We start from the raw sequence: 23,206 nt of genomic DNA, 5'->3' as shown, positions 1-23,206 counted from the left end.
TCCATCCACTCCAGGGTTCAACAAATTTACACTGCTACCAGATTAATCCTGTTAATGTATCATTCTGTCTCCTCTCTCCAGCTCAGAAGCCTTCTGGGGTATCTCATTTGTCTATTGCAGCTAAGATTTAGAGGTTTTTTTTAAGATTTATTAAGAGCCATAGGTATATTAATCCATAATCACCTTATTTTAATGTTTAATCCTTATAACAATTCTGATGCATAAGTACTGCTATTTCCATTATTTCCCTGTTTGATATCTCTGGGCTCAAGGTTCCATCCTAGACTCTTCTCTTAACCACCCACTCACTCAGTGACTTCAACTCCTATCAGTTCAATTATCAGTGACTCTCCAGGCCCCACCCCAGCTTCTCTTCCTGAGCTCCTGTCTGTGAACTTGCTTGTTGAACATTTTGAACTGGCTGTCCTGTCAACATCTCAAATATCATCATGTCCAAAAGGGAACTTTTCTTTGTCCTCAAACCTGCTCCTCTTCTAGCCTTCTTTGAAGGTTATCCTTCCCCTTGCCCTGTTTTATATCCTTGCTGTAACCCATAACTCATTTTTTTACCCCATTTAACCACGCATTTTCTTTCTTTTTTTTTATAAAAGATTTTATTTATTTTGAATTTTTCAGTTTTTTTCCTCCTAATCTTGCTCCCCCCCCCATCTCCCACAGAAGGTAGTCTGTTAGTCTTTACATTGTTTCCATGGTGTACAATGATCTAAGTTGAATGTGATGAGAGAGAAATCATATCCTTAAGGAAGAAAAATAAAGTATAAGAGATAGCAAAATTACATAATTTTTTTTTAAATTAAAGGTAATAGTCTTTGGTCTTTGTTCAAATTCCACAATTCTTTCTCTGGATACAGATGGTATTCTCCATCACAGATACCCCAAAATTGTGCCTGATTGTTGCACTGATGGAATGAGCGAGTCCATCAAGGTTGATCATCACCCCCATGTTGCTCTTAGGGTGTACAGTGTTCTTCTGGTTCTGCTCATTTCACTCAGCATTAGTTCATGCAAATCTCTCTAGGCTTCCCTGAATTCCCATCCCTCCTGTTAACCAGTCATTTTCCAAGGCTTACTGGTGTTTACTTTCATAATATTTCTTACATCCTTTCTATTCTCTCGATTCACATGACCATGCTAGTGCAGGTCCTCATGTTCTCTTCCAGTTGGTCTCCCTGTATCAACTATCTCCTACTCTAATCCTAATTCTTCACATGCAGCCCATTCAGCAGACATTGTTGCCTACTTGTTACTGTCTCCAGGATCAAATCTAAATTCCTCTATTTGTCATTTTTAAAGCCCTTGATAAAGTGGCCCTAGCATTATGAGGTGATATTTCTCTTCCAGGGCTGGCCTGCTTCCTACTCCTGCCACATTACATTTATCTGCCTTTTTACCTTTTGCATAGGCTGTCCTATTCCCCCAGGCCTGAAATATATTCTCAATTTCTCTTCCTAGAATCCTCATCTTTCAGATTTCCTTCCTTATCTCTCAAATGAGATTAAATGATTAGTCCAGGGTTATACAGCAAGTGTCTGAGGTCAGACTCAGGTTCTCCTGATTCCAGGCCTATGCTCCATCCACTGCTCCCCCCACTTCAGGACCACCTCTTGCTGATTCTCTTTTTAGTGCTTTCATCTCTTGATTACTTTTTATTATTCGGTATACATTTCTTTTAATATACAGAATACACATATATTTACATTGGTACGACATATCATCTTCCCTTATAAGTTCCTTGAGAGAGATTGTTTCATTTTTTGTCCATCTTCCATGTCTTAACACAGTTTCTGGCATTGGCATGCTTAATGAATGCTAGTTAGGTGATTACAGATGGAGGACCCTTGAGGGCTCAGAGAAGTTAAATTACTTCTACTAGGTTGCTAAGCTAATAAGTATCTGAGATAGATTTTGAAACATTCTCTTCACATCAGTCCTTAGAAAATTGTTCCAATTTCTTAGCATAGGTTTCAAGGTAGGTGCAAAGACAGTGCTTGGTGTCTGGAATAGGAAGAACTCTAGATAAGGAGGTGTCTATGTTAGATTTAAATTACACTCTCTTTGACTTATAATGAATTAAATTTGGTTTCAAAATTAAAATTCATGCTTCATAGAGCATCTTTAGCAGAACTTGTGGGGTAGCATACAAGACTTTGTTTTGTAATCTTGCTGTTGTGTGGTTTTCAGGTGGTCTTTGGGAAGAAGCTACCAGCATTTGCAACAATCCCAATTCACCAGTTGCAGTATGAGAAAAAATATGACATCTATTTTGCTGATGGAAAGGTTTATGCTTTATACAGGTGAGATGAAAATTCTTTGCTCCTTTAGAATTTCTAAAGTTCCTCATGTTCTATGGTATTTTGTAATTTTCAGATCATATGCACATTTACTTTCACTTTCTCTTGCCTGTAATCCTGTAAGATAGAGAAATCATTTAACATTCTACAATGAGAAAACTGAGATCCTGAGAGGGTATATAACTTGCCCCAGTGACAGTGGCAGAATTGGGAAAATAATCCAGGCCTCCTGATTCTTTCAACTGTATTAAGTAAAGCAGTAAGTGGGCTTTTAAAAATATTTTATCCTCACTTAACTAAAATCCAAATCATGTCCTCATGTAATTTACTGCTATTTCCAAGCTCTACTCTTGAACACAATGAGGACCCCATCTGCACAGACCTAATTGAAGATTCTCCATTTCTAAATGGAGACTAGATGATCTTTAAGATCTTTTCTAGTTCCATTGACTTCAATCCAATATTATGACCTGTATAAAGCATCTTTCCCTTCCCTCCTCTTAGCCTGTTTCCTCTTCTCCCCCCCCCCCCCCCCCCCCCATTTCTTATCTAGTATCTATAAAACTAGCAAGCAAGTAACACAGGTGCTGGTTTTCCTTTTAGGAAGTTGCTCCAACATGAATGTCCTCTATGTCCAGAACAGCGACCTTTCAGCCTCTTTGTTGACTTAGAGCAGCACATGAGGAAGCAACATGAGCTTTTCTGCTGTAAGCTATGTGTGAAACACCTAAAGGTGAGTCGGGACACTGCAGGCTGGGCCAAGAGGGAACAGAGAAGAATGTCCTGGAAAGCAAGTCCAGGGAGGCCCTCCCCCATGTACAAAAAGGTGGTGAAAGGGAGCACAGCCTCCCAAATCTCTCTAGATGACTGAGGCAGTGTGCCTGCTGTGGAGGAAGCTGGTTTACCTAAGCTCACACCAAGTAGACATTTGAACTGTGACTTTAATGTCCAGTCTTGGCCTTGGAAAAGAACTGAGAATGTTCATCTCCCCATTTGCTTTGCAGAAGTGGGGTTCTATGGGTATGAACTATTACAGAAATAAGTTGGTATGTGAATTGGTTTTTACTTTGTTTCTTTTTATATATTTAAATACAAGGGTTGGTTTTTCTGTAGATGAGAGCAAGAAGAAACATTCAGAAATCAAAGTTATGTAAAAGTTATCCAAATTAGATTAAAATATTCATAGTTTTCTTTATAATTTTGCTTCAGATCTTCAGCTCAAACATTCTCTTTCACTCTGGCTACTGGTCCCTCCCCACCCAAATAAACTTGTACATAATATATGTATGTCTTGTTTCCCAGGATGGAATGTTAGCTTCTAAAGGTCAAGGATTGTTTAATTTCTATTTGTGTAACCCTGGCTCCTAGTTCCTAAAACATAGTAGGCTCTTCATTAATGGTTATTTCTTCTCTGATCCACTGTCTCACAGTGGTTGGCCCTCACCTTCTGTAATAATAATAATAGGTGCTAGCATCAGATTCATGGAGACAGGAAGACCTGAGTTTGAATCTATTTTCAGATACAAGCTTAATCTGTTTGCTTCAGTTTCCTCCTTTTTTCAAATGCAGATAATAATAGCATGTGTGTACATTACTTTGTAAATTTTAAAGTGTGAAGTAAATGCTAGCCCCTGTTATTATTATAATAAATATAAAAGGGAGATGACAAGAAAGACACTGACCCCTTAAGACATGCAATATGATGTCAAATATACATGTCAGATTGTGCAGCACATTTTCATATTAGCCAAGTTGCAAAAGGAAATAGACAAAAATATAAGAAACAGTGAAAAAAAATATGCTTTTTAGTCTTAAGAGTAAATCAGTTCTCTCTCTCTGGAGTACATAGTATTTTTCAGTATAGATTCTTTGGAATTGTCTTGATCAGAGTAATTCTTTCATGGTACCATTCTAGTAGTTGTTTTCAACATAACTCTTACTCCAACAACCTAAAAAAAGGAAATATGCCAAAAGAATAGTTTCTTAATTGCTAGAACAAGATGAAGTTGGAACCACCTCCAAGTTCACCTTGCATTCTGGGTGCAGCCACAGAAGATGGCCCGAGGAGTTTGTGTTTTAAGCTGTTGGACTGTGATAGATGTGTTTGTCTGTTTAGGACAATAATACCCTTCCTCCTGAGGTACCTTCCCCCCACCCATGCCCCTTCTACTCTGCCCAGCCTTAGGATGAAGGCGGGGTATATATAGTGCTGATTTCAATGGGAGATGTCTTCATTCAGAGCTGGTTAAGAAGAAGAGTCCTTTGAATTATATAGTGCAAGTACCTAACTGAACCTCTTATGTTCTCCAATTCAAGGAAGCTAAGAAAATAAGTGTATTGAAAAGGGAACAAGCCATAGAAAAGCTTATCATTAATGTAGCTTCCAAGTTAATAAAAACAAGGAAAAATATATATGAATTTCCCCTTGAAAAATAGCATTTTTTCGTTTAACCTTCTTGACCATTTTTTTCATGTCCTGAACCCCTCCAGCTGACTAGTGAAGCCTATGAACCCTTTCTCAGAATGAAGTTTTTAAATGCATAAAATAAAATGCCCAGAATTAAAAAGAAACCAATAGTTCAAAAGAAACCACTTTTTAAGAGCTTCTGCTTTAAAGAAGTATGAGCCAAACTCAGCTAAAAGGAGAGTAAGACAGTCAATTCTACAGATTCTCTAAAACTAAAGCTAGAAACTTGGGTTGGTTTTTAAAAAGAAATAAAACTTTTAAATGATTCTATTAGAAAGGAAATTAGAACATTTTTCATTTAAAAAATTTATTTTGAACATTTTCTTTAATTTTGAATTGCAAATTCTCTCCCTACTGCATTCTCTCCTTCACCCATTGAGAAATTAAGCAATGATATCACTTATACATGTGAAGCCATGTAAAACATATTTCTACTTTAGTCTGTTTGAAAACAAAAAAAATAAAGTGAAAAAGTATGCTTCAAACTGCCCTCAGAGTTTGTCATCTCTGGGGATGGAGAGCATTTTTTTATCATCGGTTCTTTGAAATTGCCAGAATATTGATCAGAGTAACTAAGTTTATCATAGGGGTGGCTAGGTGGCACAGTGGATAAAACACCAGCCCTGGAGTCAGGAGCACCTGGGTTCAAATCCGGTCTCAGACACTTAATAATTACCTAGCTGTGTGGCCTTGGGCAAGCCACTTAGCCCCATTTGCCTTGCAAAAAAAAAACCCTAAAAAAACTAAGTTTATCATAGTTGGTCTGTGTACAGTGTTCTGATTCTGTTCACTTTGTACATGAGTTCAACTAAGTCTTTCCTGGTTTTTCTGAAACCATCCTTGTCATTTCTTCCCCCCCCCAATTATTTTTTCTCCCTTCTGTTTTCCTCCCCTCCCTAAGACAGCAAGCAATCTGATATAGGTTATATATGTACAATCATAATATATTTCTGCATTAATCATGTGAAAGGAGAATCAGAACAAAGGGGAAAACCACAAGAAAGGGAAAAAAAGGTGAAAGTAGTATGCTTTGATATGCTTTCAGACTTCATAGATCTAAGTCTGTCAACATTGATTATTGCACAATGTTGCTGTTTATACACACACACACACACACAGAGTGTTCTGCATCGATTCACATAAGTCTTTCCAGGTTTTTCTGAAATCTGCTTGCTCATCATTTCTTTTTTTCTTTTTCTTTTTTTGCTCATCATTTCTAATAGCCCAGTAGTATTCAAATACATTCATATGCCACAGCTTAAGCTGTCATTTCCCCAGTTGATATGACTGTCCCTCAATTTTCAATTCTTTGCCACCACACAAAAAGAACTAAATATTTTTGTAGGTAAATTTTATTTTTCCTTTTCTTTGATCTCTTTGGAATAAAAACCTTTTAGTGGTATTGCTGAACTAATAAGTATGTGGTTTTATATCCCTAAATTGTTCTTCAGAATGGTTGGATTAATTCACAACTTTAATAGTGCATGACTACTATTTTTCCATATACTCTTCAGATTTCATCATTTTCCTTTTCTATTATGTTAGACAATCTGATATGATATGTTTTAATTTGTAATTTCTAATCAATAATCAAAATTTTCACCTGACTATTGATTTGATTTCTTCTTCTACCTGTTCATAACCTTTGACCATTTATCCTTTGGGGAATGACTTATTTTTGTAAATTTGACTTATTTTTTCCTCTTGTTGAGAAACGAGAACATTTATCAATGAAACTTGCTGTAAAAAATTTTTTCCCACTTTCCTGCTTTCCTTCTAATTTTGGCTACATTGGTTTTGTTTCTGTAAGACCTTTTTAATTTCATGTAATCAAAATTAAACATTTAGACTTACTGTGATCCTCTTTTTTTAAGAAACTTCCCTTATCTGTAGATCTAACAGGCAAATTTTCCATGCTTCTCTAATTATGATATTTTGTGTATAGATAGATATAGATATATAAATACACACACATATGTCTAGGTCATACACTATTCTAACCTTATTTTGGTATAAATTATGAGATGTTTGGTCTGTGCCTAATTTCTGTGTCACTCTCCTGTTTTCCCAGCAGTTTTGGGAATTTTTGGAATTTTTGCCCCCCAAAATTTGACTCTTTGGGTTTATTAAACTCTAGATCACTATGGTTATTTACTACTGTTTTATGTATCTAATCTGTTCCACTATATTTGTTTGCTAGTGCCAGATTGTTTTGATCATTACTGCTTTATTATGTATTTTGAAATTCAAGATGAATTTTTGTTATATCATCTGGGCCTATCATGAACAATTGCTGTTTATCCAGTTTTTTAGATCTGTCTTTATTTGTGTTCATGTAGTTCTTGGGTTTGTCTTTACAAGATAGATTCCCAAGTATTAAATCTACAGTTATTTTAATTGGAATTTCTGTCTCTTCCTGCTGAGTTTTGTAAGTAATATGTAGCGATGCTGATCATTTATGAGTTTATTTTATGTTCAACTTTGCTTAAGTTTTTAATTTTTTCAGCTACTTTTTTTACTTGATTTCTCTAAGTATACCGTCATTTCATCTTGCAAAGAGTGAATTTTGTTTTCTCATTTCCTATTTTTATTCCTTTGGTTTCTTTTTCTTGTTTTATTGATTATAGCTAGCATTTCTAGTACAATATTGAATAATAGCGGCGATCAGGAAGGCTTCCAGCTTATATTCCCTTCTATAGGTAATGCTTGTTCTTGTTTTAGATAGAGTACTTATTTTAAGAAAGACTCCATTTATTTCCATGCTTTCTAGTGTTTTTAGTAGGAATAGGTAATTGTATTTTGTCAAAAGCTTTTTCTGCCTCTTGATAGAATCACATAATTGTTATTTTTGTTATTAATATAGTTGGTTATGCTTGTGGTTTTTCCTAATATTGAACCAGCTCTTCATTCCTGGTATGCCACTCACTTAGCCATAGTTTATAGATAGATTGCTGTGATTGCTTTGCTAGTATTTTATTGAAAATTTTTTCATCAATATTCATTAGGAAAATTGGCCTATAGTTTTATTTCTTGGTTTGAAAATTAGAACTTTGAAAAAATAAATAAATGAGGGGTGGCTAGGTGGCACAGTGAATAGAGCACAGGCCTTGGAGTCAGTAGTACCTGGGTTCAAATCTGGTCTCAGACACTTAATAATTACCTAGCTGTGTGGCCTTGGGCAAGCCACTTAACCGAATTTGCCTTGCAAAAACCGAAACAAAAATCAAAAAGGGCCTCTCCTCCTTCCAAATAACTGGACACCTGCTCCCACCTTTTCTATACCTCAAGGTGTGTTGGGAAATTGGGTGGGGAGTAATTGTAGTGAAGGGAAGTGGTTCTGGACTAAGTGAAACTGGCCCTGCTCTCAAGGTCCACCCAGTGGGACTAGAGCCAGATCAGAGTTCAATGATTCCTTACTATATGAACCTGAGCCCACACAGAGGATTGTGGTCCCTGAAGATTTTGGAGGGCTAGGGGTAGGTAGCTCTTTTGAGGGTAATGCCCTGGAGCTTCACTCACCATATAAGTCAGCAAAGAGAGCAGAGGTAAGCAGGATTTCACTTCCCCAGAAGAACTGGTACAATTTGCCAAGGAGCTGAAGTGAGAGAGGCTCACTCTGAATATACCCAGGTTGATGGGGGCCCCTCTTTGACAAGATTGTTATCTAGACCATCTGTTGTACTATAGCTTAACTTTAAGAACAGGTGTAAGCCACTGCTGCAGAAGTAACCAGAAGCAGCTGAGCTGCAGTGGGCCTCTAGCCAGTTGAACGATACACTGAGTCTGTCACCAGTATGGTGAATCATTGGGAGAGGAAGGACACCAGGCTACCTCAGGCAGGTCAAACCAACCTAGATAGGAAAAACAGCAGACTAAAACTTAAATGCCAATCAATATTGGGCTTCTCAGTGACCACTGCATTGCCAGTAAAATGAAAGAGCAAGGCTCAATTTCAAGAAAGAAAAGTGGGGAGAGGAAAAATATATATAATTGAAGGGGGAACAAAAAAAATTTTTTATTAATATTCCATAAACTAAAACCTGTATTCTCCTAAAAGTGCATCAGTGATTTTTGTGTTTTGAGGATAACAGTGGGAATTCTTTGAGTGCGGAGAGGAAAGGCAGAACCCAGAGGATAACTGGAAATGTACCCTAAAACAGGTATTATCAGAGAACTAGTGATTTCTTTAGAAGAATAGAAAGTATGTGGAAGAGAAGGGTGTGAGAGCAGAAGACAGGGGAAGGATGGGTTGGTAGTAAAAGGGAAACAGAGATACCACTGAGACAGTCTTATGGCAGTAATGGTGAGCTGAGCTCCATAATATATTGTTTTAGAATGAGAATGGATGCTACAGAAAAATTCTGCGCACCCTTCCCCAAAGAAATGAATATTGAGAGGTAGATCCAGAAATAGATCACCTTGGCCTTAGGAAGATGAGTGCTCGTGGTCAGGGCAGACAGTAGGACCTAGAGACTTGGGCTTCAGGGACCCCCACCTTTGCCTCTTTCATGAATTGAAACTTCCACAAGAGAACTAAACCATGATGCAGCTGCAGAAAAGGAAACTGCCAGCTGTGTTCTGCACATCTCCACCTAGATGTACATCAGCTAGCCCCAAATAAAAGTCTTCATCAACTTGTATATTTTCGTAGCATCCTTGGAGGATGCTTCTATTCTCCCAGTCATCCAGGTTCATAACTTCAGTCATTCTGGATTCTTCCTTCTCCCTCATACCTAGTCATTTGCCAGGTCCTTTCAGTTTTACTTCCACAGCATTTCTTGTATCCACTTTCTTCTCCATTCACATACTTACCATCCTTGCTAATAACTTATCTAGAATATTGTAATAGCCTTCAGACTTCCCTCTGGTAAGATAGACTGATTTGAACCAAAGAAAGCCCTTTCTCTACCACCTTTCCTGGGTTATTTCTTATTTGTGATGACAAATTGTGAACACAGGTTACCTACTGGATAGTGAATGACTCCTTGGTTTCTGCTGCAGATCTTTTGTATTCTATAGCCCCATGCTGCTGCCTGGAAGTCTTACCTGTACTGCTGTCTCTGAATCCTAATGACACCTGGTTCACTTAGCATAAGTTTAGTTGAAGTACTGAAGTGTGGGCAAGTCCTTTGTCATTCAAAATCCCTCTCTGAATTGAGCACATGCTTCCTTGATGAAGCTTATAAAACCAAACTTTTTAACATATTGTACTATTTATTGTGTAGTAGTTTACTTTTGGGCTGGGGAGTTGGTTCATTGAGGGATGCCAGTTGAGGTAAAAAATTATTTATTAAAAAAATAATTCCTTGATATAGATGAACATTGCCAAGGCCTGACCCATTCCAGGCTCCATATATCAGTATTTTTAGGTTCCTTCTTGGAGAAAAGTATATCTCTAATACTCAGTCATGAGCTTTTTTTGAATTCTATGTTGAGCAGAGATTAGAAAGTTAGATAGAGCCTTCAGAAATGTCTGAGAGCTTGAAGAATCAGTGGTGAAAGTGAGAGATTGGCTCCTCCTTAGCAAGGCATTCCTTGCCCTTCTGTCCTCATGTGCCTCCACTCTTCTTCCCTAGATCTTTACCTATGAGCGTAAATGGTATTCCCGTAAAGACCTTGCCCGACATCGAATCCATGGGGACCCAGATGACACATCCCACCGGGGACATCCTCTGTGCAAATTTTGTGATGAACGTTATTTGGACAATGATGAGCTCTTGAAACACCTGAGGAGAGACCACTATTTCTGCCATTTCTGTGATTCTGATGGCGCTCAGGAGTATTATAGGTTGGTGAAAAAGCAGTCCTCTTTTAAGTCATTCCCTAGCAGGGACTGAAGAAGCACAGATAGGATTGGGGGTGGGGATGAGGAAGAGAAATGTAAATATGAACTAGTTGTGTAAGGGCTCTATGCTAAAGACAAATTCTGAGGAATTGGTATTACTTGTATTCTCTTTCCTGTAGAAGTTAGGTTTTGGTATTTAGAATGTGCCCTGGCGGGGTGGATGATTTTAGTTTCCTGATGTTTTTAAGTCAAAATTCTGTGATGTTTGTTTTTCTTAGGAGTATAAATTGTCTTAAGGCTGAGGCTTCTTTTTGTAACTGTAAAAAAAATTAAAGCGAATTTTCTAGTCAGATTTATGAACAGAATTATTAGGAATGAAACATAAATCCTTTAATTCCTTCAGTTGGACTGACTCCAGGATGAGCCTTTAGGATTAGGGAAAAGGGAAAAAATTGTGTTTTCCTGAAGATGCCCATGGATTTGTGTTTAGCATTGTTTCTGTTAGTCTTGTGGAATATAATGAGCTTATGCTAATAAAATATTTCTGTGCTTCTTGGGGTAGGAGTGGGGGAAGATAAGAAGAGTAGATATGGCCAGTCGCATCTGGTCTATAGCAGTAATATTTAAGGTCTTCATGATGTGTTGGAGATAAGAAGTAATAATAATGATAGGGAACTTATTCTTTGCAGTATGGATACTGATGCACCTACCTGATTTGGGATAAGTTGAGTAGAACTCCCTCTTTGGGATTGATAGGAAAAGTTCCTGCAAGTACTGCTGGAGGTCTGCCCAGTTGCCATAATGTTGTGCTCTTGGGGATTGATAAATTAATCATATCAACCCCCATTTTTTACTTTCCTTCAGTGACTATGAGTACCTTCGTGAACATTTCCGTGAGAAGCATTTTCTCTGTGAGGAGGGAAGGTGCAACACTGAGCAGTTCACTCACGCCTTCCGGACAGAGATTGACTACAAGGCGCATAAGACTGCCTGCCACAGCAAGAGCCGGGCAGAAGCCCGGCAGAACCGGCAGATTGACCTGCAGTTTAGCTATACCCCGAGGCACACTCGGAGGGGTGAGGGTAAGTGTGCTGTGGGGGCTATCCTTGCTCTGAGGATCCTGGCTGAAGGAGCAGAGTTTCATTTCAAGTGTTTTTCTAGTATGATAGTTACTTTAAGACCTGGATTTCCATGTTCATAGGAAGATAATGAGATTTTGTTTACTGTCTTCATAAAATCTTTAAAATGAACTGTAAAGAACACTGTAATCATCTCTCTGTCAGCATGGCTTTTTGCAACTATCAGCCCTACCGCAGGAGAGCATAGCTGCAAACATAGCAAAGCCTAGTCTCTGCTTGGAGATGATGAGTTCCATGTCTTTGCCCTCCTGGAGCTGTTGTAAAGAACCAGCCTCTCCCCATAATGTCTGAGGGAAGGAGGGAGTGGAGAGGAGGCCTAGCAAACAAGCCCACAAGCCTTGTTGGACTGTTCTAAGGCATGATAGGGAAAAAAAACTGAGTGACAGACCCTCTGCCTTCTTTTAGGTGTTATCAGTGGAGATGACTATGAAGAAGTGGACAGACATACCAGGCAAAGCCGGGCCAACAGGCCAGGGGGTCGTGGAGCTCAGCAGAACCGCAGAGGAAGCTGGAGGTATAAGAGGTGGGAGGCTTTTGCTTGCTGTTGAAGTTCCTCTCTTGGCAGCCCAGGAACTGCTGGGGGATTGCTGAGAGTCTCTGACTCCAGAAGGCCCCTTGTACAAACTCAGAGAATTCTAGAATGCTGGGGATGTAGAGAACAGAGTCTAGCCCTTCCTTTTATAGATAAGAAAACAAACTCACAGAAGTGAGATGACTTAACAAAACAGCAAGTTAGCAACCAGGCCAAGGCCATGTCCCACAACAGGTTTTTGTGAATAGATTCGTAGCAATTAATAAATTCCCAAATAGATGAGTTTCTATTTCTTTTTGCTTTTATAGTTCTAATTTCCTTCTCCCCAACTGAAGCCTCCTATTTATAAAAGAAAAACAATTAAGCAAAAACACTAGCCATAGAACCACATCTTTTTGACAGTTGATTATTTTTGATTAGAGATTTGATTGAGATCCCAAAAGCCTCTCTCTAGTCCAGTCCCCTCACTTTTCATACAAAGAAACAGACCCAGACCCAGAGAGAGTAAATGACTGCCCAGTGTCTCAGAGGCAGTAAGTGACCTAGATTTGAATTCAAGCCATAGGATCATAGCTATAGAACCGGGGCAGGGGCTTGTCTAGTCCCTTCCCCCTCTACAGCTGACACTGACTTACTCAAGGGAATTCAGCTGGTAAGCATTGGAGTCAGGACTTGAACCCAGTATTCTTGACTACAAAGCCATTGTTATTACTTCAGGAGTCTTTCTTTGCTTAGTGCATCATTCTCAGGAAAGGTTGGTGTTCATACTGGTGCAGATCACCTGTGGGCTTACCTACCAGGAAGGTTCTGGGCATCTCCTCTTTTCCAACTTAGAGCCTCATTAGTCCTTCCATGACTGTGTACTTATGAGGAGAATCCAGACAGCTGCTTTCTCTCTCCCTAACATCCTAAAGGTAAAAAGAATGACGCCACTCACAGGTTAACCACAGACATGCTCAGAAGGATGGGAGTGGAAATCCCTTTTTGTTAACCATCATTCCTTCCCATTTCTGTATAGGGACTATGCAGATGACCTTTCCCTTATTATTGGTGAGAAAGATTTTTTGGTCTGACTAATAACACATGTACAGTTTTGCACCATAGAGAATTTTCAACTAAATACCTCTGGTGGGGTGGGGGTGGGGTTGAGAGAGAAGTCACTGAAGTGTGGTTAAAGCCTGGCCCCATGTCATCAGTGGATTATAAAAGCACCAGTACCCTGGAATTGAGAGGGGAAGAGAAAAGTCATCAGCTCTGAAAGGAAGGAGATACTTGGAGCTAAGTTGGCTCACCTAGGGAAAGCATGTGGTGATAGTGTTCTCTCACATGGCCACATGACAGCAGCTTCAGAGAAGTACAGACCATTAGGATGGAGTGTGGGGTCTTAGGATAAGAAATCAGACCTTGGTGACTTGGCACTTTTGGGTTCTGTATATTTGTACTATTTTTCATAGGTTCATTGGATTTGGAACTGATGATACTTTATCTCAAAAGGACTACAAAAACCCTTTTGATAAAGACATCATCTTTGTCTTAGCATGAACTATTGGGGCATCTGGGCAAGGACTAGTGACAGTGGTAGAGACACAGAAGGGGCTATCACCTGCCAACTCGGGGAGTCATTTTCTAGAGGATGGAGTAAGACAAAGAGAAAAAGTAGAGCCAGACCCACAAGAAGGTCTGGCCTCTAATTTCAAGTATGGCTACAAGTTCCTTTCCCTTTCCTGTTTGGGTATACCTGAGAAGTTGGTTAGAATCAGTTTTTAGCTTTTTCCAGCAGATGGTGCCACAGGTCAGGCCTTGTCTGGAGAACATAGGCCCGTGTTTCATGGCACCTTAGGTACTTTTCCTGATCCTCCTTTTCCTTCTTCGGCACCTCAGGGAAGAAGAAGACAGAGATGTAGCAGCTGCAGTGAGGGCATCAGTAGCAGCACGTAGGCAAGAAGAAAAGAAATGGGTTGAAGATAAAGAGGATGGCAACAAAGTGAAGAAGGACGAGGGGAAGGATTTGGAAGAAACTCGGAGTGCAAGGAGAGCCCCCAAGCCTTCCATTGAGGCTCCAGGTAAGCAATGGGGGCCAGCAGGCAGGTCTTGCCACACTCTCCTTTGTTTGGGATTCTTAATGAAAAGAGAACTCAGAGCATTGTCCCTTAGTTAGGGAACATTTTCCACAGACAGGGATAACTTTCCTGCTCCGTAGCAGGAGATGGATTTTGAATGAATTGCAATCAAGATGCTTGATCCAGTATGATAAATCTATTATGTGAAGCTGAAACTTTAGGCTTTTTAAAAAGTCTTAGCTAGGGGTGGCTAGGTGGCGCAGTGGATAAAGCACTGGCCCTGGAGTCAGGAGTACCTGGGTTCAAATCCAGTCTCAGACACTTAATAATTACCTAGCTGTGTGGCTTTGGGCAAACCACTTAACCCCATTTGCCTTGCAAAAACCTTAAAAAAAAAAAGTCTTAGCTAAGGATAATTACATTCCTCTGAGGAAGTGGTATTAAGCCAGGGCAGCTAGGTGGTGCAGTGGATAGAGCACTGATCTTGGAGTAGTCAGGAGGACCAGAGTTTTAATTTGGCCTCAAACAACTGACATTAACTAGCTGTGTGACCCTGGGCAAGTCACCTAACTGATTGCCTCGCATCCAGAACCATCTCTAGTCATCCTGATTCATATCTGATCCCTGGACCCAGATGGTTCTGTAGGAGAAAGTGAGGCTGATGGCTTAGCACAGCTCCCCCTCACTCAAATCCAATTCACATGCTTTGTCATGGCATCTTCTCCTTTATGTCATGGTTTTCTTTGAGAATGAAGGACAAACATTATTACGTTGATGATGATGATGATGATGATGATGATGATGATGTCACAAATAGTCCAATGTATGGGCATCCTTTATATTTTAAGACTATTGCAATATGAAATATAAAATTAGATTATATTTAACCTTTCTAACAGAAATAAAAGTTCAGAATAAGTTCTTCATGAACCTTTCTGAGTCAGACTTGTTGTATGAGAGTCAGTCCCAAGACTAGTGCATACAATTTGACAAATTTTTATAGGACCAGCTCTTGCCATCATGTTACAAGTCATTGTCCTTGATCCTAGCTTTCAAAGAGGCCACAGCTAATGGTCCTGCAAGCCAAGAGGACTTTGTCTCATTTAGCCCGGCAGCAGGGGGATCTCAGCAGAGGTATGTGGGGCAGTTGGAGTCTGATCTCTCTTCAGACACTGATCATAGAGGGGTGGACTGGTTCCTGGAAGGGTCTTCTGATTGACAGGAAGCTGGAGGATAGGGTCCAAACATGGGTTCTCTGTTTAAAGACTAGATTCCTATGGGTTTTCTAAAGGAGTTGTGATTGACTCCTTTGGTCCTTCCTAGGGGCTTTTCTAAATAGCCACACATCTCTTTTCAAAAGGCATCCCATTCCAGGGATTTCTGCTGCCCCTGCCTTGCATTAAAGGGATTTGTAGTGGGTCTCTTGGAACCAGTCAGGCTGTTTCCCAGCTTCCTCCCCTCCCTGGCGGCTTTGGTGGGTTATGTGACATCTCTCTTACTCTGCTCCAGTTCCCTTCAGCCAGCTTCAGTCAAACTTAAGGAAGAAGACTTCCCAAGCCTCTCCTCTTCCTCAACCCCCAATATCTCCTCGGGAATGTCACTTACCTATACAGTCACTGCCAAGAAGACATCAGCCTTCCAAGAAGAGGACTTTCCAGCCCTGGTGTCAAAAATGAGGCCCAGCAAAGCTGTGTCCAGTATCACTTCAGCCTGGAACAATAGCTCCAGTAAGAGTGTTGTTCGGCCAGTGGCATCTGTCCAGGCTACTTCCAGCCAGCTCACAAAGAAACCGTCTTTGGTCACCAAAGGAAGTGGTAAAGCTAGCAAGAAGAACAACAAAGCCCTGGTTTCTGATGATGAGGATGATAGCATTGGGCTGACCACCCAAGAGTTCAGGAATGCACCCACCATGTTTGATGTCTCCTCCTTGCTGGCTGCATCTTCCTCACAGTCTTTTGTAAAGGTTAACAAGAAGAAGAAGATGGGAGCTGAGAAGCAGAGCTCGGCTTCACCCCCACCACAGCCACCAATGCCAGAGATGGCTGCTAAGCCAGCCTGGCGAGAAAAGACTTCCAGCCCTGAACACGGAGCAGCTCCTGTGGCCACAGCTAACGGGTCAGAGAAGCCTGCAGCCATTGTGAATGGACATTCAGAAAAGGCAGCCCATGTGGGTAGTGTCCCCAAGGAGCCTCCAGGGCTCACAAAACCACCAGGGACTAACCAGTGCCCTTTACCTCAGGAAGATTTCCCAGCTCTCCGCAGTGCGGGGCCTCCCCGAATGCAGCCTCCCCCAGGTAACAGCAGGCAGGCAATGGTCCCGCCTGGGCAGGAGGTGGGAGGGAGAAGGAGGAACTGGACCTGGGCTTCAGGATCCTGGATCAGCCCTAAAGGTCTGGGGGTCAAGAAATACCATTTATTAGTCAGTGCCTGTGTAATTGTCACTTGGATAGCAGAGCTTGTGTATCCCCAGAAAAATGGCAGGTTTGTTCTATCTAGATGGAGAATTCCTTCAGGAACCACTTCTTGAGACAGTTTCCTTAGTTGAAAGAGCAAGAGATAGACCAGGTGTCTCATGCTATTCTTCTATCTTTAAAGTTATGGTCCTGGAGCCCTACAGGCATGTCAGAGGATGCCCCTTCCATGATTCTTCAGCCACATTGGCTTCCCAATGCATGGGTTGCTAGAGAACATTTTGCCAGGCTATAGAAGTCCAGTGAGGTCCAAAACTCTCCATTTTAGTTCAGCATGAAAAGAAGGGTTGTGTGCTCCATTTGAGATTTGAGATCCCTTTGTGTGGGGTGGGGGCTTTGGGCATGAGAGTGAGTTTTTTCTGGTAGGGGAGTGTGCAGTTTTTCTGCCTCTTTTGAAACCTTCACTAAGTGAGAAAGACTCATAGGGTAGAAATAGTTGGGGGTCCCTCTGGGATTTTACTGTTTGGTAGAGAGTCTCTCTTTAGTAGAGAGCATGGACTTGGGTGTGAGTCTTGGTTTTTCCTTTTTAGAAGGAGGACACAGACACCACCCATAGGTTACAGGCTCTATAATAAAAATAGTGTGTTTTTGAGGACATGTTCAGGACAGTAAGCAGTGTCTTCTTCAGAAAAGGCTGGGGTCCTGCCACCAGTGAAGTGGGCTTATTCTTTGAGAGAATGGCTTCTTTAGTGGTAACTTTAACCAGTTCTAAACTATTGTTTAGAAACACCTATGAGGCTCTGTTGTGACTGTATGATACCATTTGTTGGCTTTTTTATAAGAATAGTAATATTGCTCCTGTGAGACCTTTCTCTGGGCTTCAGTGTTTCCTGCCTGCTTTATTACTTGACAGTCTCAGAAATCTGCCATGTCCTGTTGGGTGGCAGCAGGTGAGGGAAGGGGGAGGCAGATGTCCCCCCACCCATCCACCCAGTTGTCCCTGTGCTACATTTCATACTGTCTTCCTCTTTTCTTGCGGTTTTCTAGGCTTTAACTCTGTGGTGCTATTAAAGAGCCCCGCACCACCTCCAGGACTATCGCCACCCATCAGTAAACCCCCTCCGGGGTTTACCATCATCCCACCCAACAGCATCTCCGAACCCGTCACCACCTCCATAAAAGAGTAAGTGACAGGTGTTGGGAGTGCCCCAACCTGTTCACACCAAATTCAGCTGAGTCTGTGTTTGAAGGGAGGGAGGAAGTGGGTAGGGAACTGAGACCATGGGGTCACCTTAGTGACTGTGAGTGAGTGAGTGGGCAGGGAACACATGAGATGTCCTGTGCCTGCCCACCACCCAGGGGAAACTTATCACATCTGAATATCCCTGAAGTGTTATCCTTGACATCCAGGCAGGGCTGGCCCACCCCTAGGGGCTGGGGAGGTGAAGTCACAGAAGCTCTACCCAACAGGTCCTGTTTCCTTTCCCTCACTATCATTTGTAACAGCCTTGTACTCTGTGTCAGAACGCAGCTTCCACTAAACCTTTTCATTTGGGATGTTGCTGTCCCCAGCCCTGTCGCTGGAAGCTCTCCTGGAGAGGACCGATTTCATTTTGCTCAGTGATTCTTGGTGTGGGGTCTGTGTGACTCAGAGGAAGCCCCGGATGTACATTCCTACTTCTGGCTCCTCGGTCCGCCCTTCGGATGAAGGAAATGCCCCAGAAGTAGCTGCAGCAGCTGTGTTCTCAGGTGCTGTCACTCTTCTGATAGTATCCCCTGGGCCCTCCCTCCCGCATGCTCAGCAGTGAAATGCTCACCAGCCGCTCCCTCCCAGTAGAGGAGGACACAGGCCCTCAGTCGTCACCAGACCACTGTGGGGGGGGAAGGCTGTGACACAGATGTGCTGGACACAGATGCAGCTGCCTTGGGAGGAGCAGGGGCCCCACAGCAGGGCCCCCTCGGCAGGGCCATGGCATGGAAGGGGAAGAGCCCTGGACTGGGAAGCAGGAGACCTGGGTTCTAGTCCCAGCTTTGCCATGAACTCACTGGGTGAGAGCTTGGGGAGTCAATCCTAGTGTCTCTGCGCCTCTCAACTTCTCCTTAAGATAGAGGTGGTCTTTTCAACTCTTAAAAAATGATTCTTTTCATTTATTTTCCAGGGTGAGGCCAGGGTTAATAGGCAGAGGTTAATGGTTTACTCTTCCTCCCCTGTCTCTTCCTTTTCTCTCTTCTCCTCTCATTTCTCTCCTTTCCCTTCCTTCCCCCTCTTCCCTTTCTGTATCAGGCAAGGTCCCTGCCAAGGAACTTATTTGAAACCTGAAAATTTCCAACAAAGGAACATCCAGCTCATCCAGTCCATAAAGGAGTTCCTTCAGAGTGATGAGTCCAGATTCAACAAATTTAAAAGCCATTCAGGGCAATTCCGACAGGTGAGCGAGCAGCGAGACTGGGGGCTGGAGAAGGAAGAAGTGGGCAATCTGGTAGACTTAAGAACAAAATAAAAATATGTGCTGGGGTATTTTTCCCTCCTGGACTTTAGGGTCGTATTTCTGCAGCACAGTATTATAAGAGCTGCCGGGAACTCCTTGGGGAAAACTTCAGGAAAATCTTCAGTGAGCTCCTGGTTCTCTTGCCTGACACAGCCAAGCAGCAGGAGCTGCTGTCAGCACACAATGATTTCCGGGTCCAGGAGAAGCAAGGGGCACCCAAATCTAGAAAGAACAAGAAGAATGTGTGGCCAGCTAGCACCCCTTCTGAACTGGACTGCTGCATCTGCCCCATTTGCCAGCAGGTACTGACCCAAGATGATCTGGGCACCCACAGTGTCCTGCACGTTGAAGATGAAGAGTTCCCCTCCTTGCAAGCCATCAGCAGAATTATCAGTTAGCTTTCATCAAGACCAGCGGAACAATCTCCACACTTTGTATTTGCACTTTTTTGAAGTTAGGTCTGGTAAGCCACAGCTGCCAGGGGTGTAGCTGCCTGGCTGTCCCCAGGACAGTCTCACACAGGGCCAATGCACACCCCCTACACATACTTTCCTCCCCTTTGCAGAAACCAAAACGCCAGAGCACCAAATGCCTCAGGAGAAGTAGGCCAGGCCACCTGGTGTGGTTAGCAGGTCGGGCAGGGGAGGGAGAGCCAGATGGGGTCATCGGCCAGATTTACCTTGCCCCACTCAGTACACCGCCACCACCCGCCTTTCAGGAATACAGTTGGGTTTCTTCCGGAGCCAAGTAAAGACTGCCTTCCTCCCAGAATGAGGATGATCTTGCTCTTTATTCTTTTACTTTTTATCCAGTGACGGGGGTGGGGGTGGGGGGTGGGGTGGGGATAGTTCTTGTAACCCGGGGACCTTTCCCTGGAGTTGAAGCCAGTGTCGTTGCCATGCTGGGGCAGACCCAGAACTGCCTGCATTCACTCAAATTGGAGGAAAGAAGTGGGGTTTATGTTCAGTGTGTAAACAGTTGGTAGTTTTGTGATTAAAGAACATTCAGAATGGGAAGCAGGAATTAAAAAAAAAAATTGTGCTACTTGAATTGGGATAATCTATACAGGATTAACCGAATGCGGGATTGAAAAATCTCTCTGACCTTTTATAATAAGACAGTTTATCTTCAAATACATTTATTTTGCAGTATAGCATGTAGAATATCGTTCTAAGCTCTTTTTTCTCTCTGTCTCTCTTTTTCTCTCTCAGCAGTGGTCATGATTATTTTAATTTGTATTTAAAAACAGCCGTTTTTCTGATTATTGGATGTATTGATGCGGTTGAGTTGGAACATTAAAAACTGCTGCACATTTTTGCCTGGTGGTCCTAGTCTCTGCTTTTCACTAGGAGAGTATATGTTTCCAGGTCATAAAGTCTGTGCTAGAAAGAAAAGGCCTGGTTGATCAGAACTAGTGACTTCTGGCTATTCTTTCCAGGCATTCTCAGTTCATGACCATCATAAGCTGGAGAAGACCAATTGCTTACCCATTCTCCTTTAATGTTTCTGGCCAAGAACATAGGACTGTCCACCCCACTATACAATCATTACTGAGGGATAGGCAAGTTGAGAACTTGTCTTCCTTGGGACCAGACTATGGATAATCCCCATCCACCTCCTAAAAATGGTCATTTGTGAAATTGTTGTGAGGAAGGGGCCTTAGCGACATTTCAAGCTCCATCCTTTGCAAATCTGACCCTGACCAGTTGGCTATAGACAAGGTGTGGGATTGGGTTGTCTTCTGTCTTTTTCTCTTGAAAGTTAGTATAAGGGCAGCTAGGTGGCGCAGTAGATAGAGCACCAGCCCTGAGTTTAAATCTGGTCTCAGACATTTAATAATTGTGACTTTGGGCAAGTCACTCAACCCTATTGCCTTGCAAAAACAAAAGTTATTACAGTACCCTGTTATACCTTACCATTGCTAAAAAATGGGACTCCTGCTGTCCCCTCAGAACCTCAGAACTTACCTTGTTGCTGCTACCTGGAATAACTAGATGTCTGTAAACCCAACCCCCCTCATTTTAGAGTTCTACTAAATGAAGATCAGGTTAGCAAGTTGGTAACAGAGCCACAGCTAAAACCATAGTCTAGGACTCTTGGTTACTTCACCTTGCTGTTTTACTGAAAAATGCATTCCAGTTGTCTCTCCAGGCCACGTGAAATCATTTGCACTCTTTATTGAAAATAAGTTGCAGTTGGAACACAGACACTGAAAATACACAATCACAGATTGTTCTTTCAGAAGATATATATATTATATATATATATTTACAAAAATTGTAAACATTTTTTTTACTGACAGTTCCATACACAGTCCACCCTAGACTACAATGTACAGTTTTACTTACAACAGCAGCTTTGGGAAGCAGCCTGCCTTTAGAGAGGTATCTGCGAAACTTAAATGGGCAAACCACATTTGGTATCCATTTGATATTAAAAACTAGTTCAGAATTGAAGGGTTAAATGCAACAGAGTCCGGCTGCTGAGCTCCAGCAAGGAGTGAGTGGTCCCTCTTAATGAACTCTGTATATACAGAGAGGGAACAGACCAGAAGGGTGGGCTGGGAGGGAGCACCCCCTGGTTGCTTGCCAGTGACCAACCAGCCCGCCTACTGTGGGGAAGAGTTGGTGGAAGTTCAAGGTAAAAATGGGTTCTTTGAGATGGTGATGAGGCGGCTTAGCCCATAAAGTCATTCTCATGTAAACAAAGTTCATCACTTGAACCTGTTGTGTACCCTCTCTCAAGAAAGTTTCTATGTTTGCTTGCTTCTCTGTCTTTGGGGAAGAGACATAGTTGAGCCAGGGGCACTGCTATCCACCTGAGAGGATGGTCTGGTACACTGTTTACAGGACTGGAAAGCAGAAAAGGAAGGGGGCCTGCCTTGGACATCCTGTGGCTCCTAAATATACTATCCTGATTTATCAAATGCATTCACATTTATTATTTTAATCCAGACCCCCTCAACTCCCTCTTTCTTATTTCCTCCCACCATCAGCAAGCACTCAGATACTTTCCCCACTCAGACCAGGCAAGGGCCATGTATGTCATCCAAAGGCGTTTCTGGTTCCTCTTGCATCCTCTCCCACCAAGCCTGGACTTGGACTTGTGTCAAGGTCTGATTGCTTGTTCTTTTCAAAGAAGGCTCCCTCAGAGGCAGAAACCTCTGATATGATTGTGAGAGCAGAAGCCAATAATGGCAATGTTGGCATAATGCTCAGAATTGCAGCAGCATAGACGTGCTTTGCTTCAGATGGCAGAGTGGGGCCCTAACTCATGATGAATACCAGTCGGCCCCTACTAACCAAGGAAAAATGGATGATGGTTGGGAGCAGGGAAGGGGGGGTGCTTACTGGGGAAAGAAAGGCAAGGATCTGGGGAATTAATATAAGAAGGCTAAAAGCATGTTCTATAGCTATAACACCAACAACTCTAGGATTTCTCTAATGAGTCCCTAAGAATATAGTAAATACATTCCATATTGCTGGGCATACGTACTACCCTATCTGACAAACCACTGGCACATAAGACAGACTACAACAGACACTATTTAACAGTACTACCCACACCCAAAATTGCTATAAGTATCCCCTGGGTGGAAACTTGGGCACTCTCTAGGGCTGGGAGTTGTCCAGGTCATGCAGGGGGATTGGGCCAGGCCTAGGGGCAGGGCTCTTTCACTGCTGCTGCCTTTGGTACCTCTTGACATATTGTCAGCTCAGACTCACCTGCAGGGAGTCTGGGATGTTCAGGCAGAAAACCCCAGAGGAATCCCCCCCCTCCCAGAAAGCACTGGGTAGGTGAAGGGAGAGGTGACAGGTCAGCACTTACCCCTGAGGCAGGCTGAACCACTATGTTTGACTTCCATTCAAACCCTAGGCCTGGCTTGGCGGGGAGGCTGGTTGTAAAGGACATGGGGAAGGTAGCCCTAAAGCACAACAGGGTATCCTCCCAGGAACCTGGACTCCCTACTTTTTATGGGGGCACACACATTTCTGCAGCAGCCCCCACATT

The 23,206-nt window shown here is 42.3% G+C and overlaps 1 protein-coding gene across 3 annotated transcripts in view; it reads left to right on the top strand.

Annotated features, from left to right (window-relative positions):
• The window catches only part of ZNF598 (zinc finger protein 598, E3 ubiquitin ligase), a 28,854-nt gene extending 7,091 nt beyond the window's left edge, over positions 1 to 21,763 (top strand). The window contains exons 2-12 of one of the 3 annotated variants that reach the window (XR_012470818.1): positions 2,203 to 2,315; positions 2,916 to 3,045; positions 10,356 to 10,567; positions 11,429 to 11,646; positions 12,109 to 12,226; positions 14,117 to 14,298; positions 15,345 to 15,429; positions 15,805 to 16,589; positions 17,754 to 17,889; positions 18,279 to 18,455; positions 18,991 to 19,074. Coding sequence is in view for 2 of the 3 variants with exons in the window: in XM_074197220.1 (XP_074053321.1) it covers positions 2,203 to 2,315; positions 2,916 to 3,045; positions 10,356 to 10,567; positions 11,429 to 11,646; positions 12,109 to 12,226; positions 14,117 to 14,298; positions 15,345 to 15,429; positions 15,805 to 16,589; positions 17,754 to 17,889; positions 18,991 to 19,135; positions 19,246 to 19,593 (2,472 nt within the window). In the remaining variant the exon portion in view is untranslated. Of the gene's footprint in view, positions 1 to 2,202; positions 2,316 to 2,915; positions 3,046 to 10,355; positions 10,568 to 11,428; positions 11,647 to 12,108; positions 12,227 to 14,116; positions 14,299 to 15,344; positions 15,430 to 15,804; positions 16,590 to 17,753; positions 17,890 to 18,278; positions 18,456 to 18,990; positions 19,136 to 19,245 lie in introns of those variants that run through there. The other 2 variants (XM_074197221.1, XM_074197220.1) reach the window with 2 other exon arrangements.
• The last annotated feature ends 1,443 nt before the right edge of the window (positions 21,764 to 23,206 follow it).

The sequence above is a fragment of the Macrotis lagotis genome, chromosome 8 (assembly GCF_037893015.1).
Source record: "Macrotis lagotis isolate mMagLag1 chromosome 8, bilby.v1.9.chrom.fasta, whole genome shotgun sequence".
NCBI classification, from domain to species: Eukaryota; Metazoa; Chordata; class Mammalia; order Peramelemorphia; family Peramelidae; genus Macrotis; species Macrotis lagotis.
The sequence above is the reverse complement of the archived record's forward strand: the minus strand, read 5'-3'. Positions and strand labels throughout refer to the sequence as shown.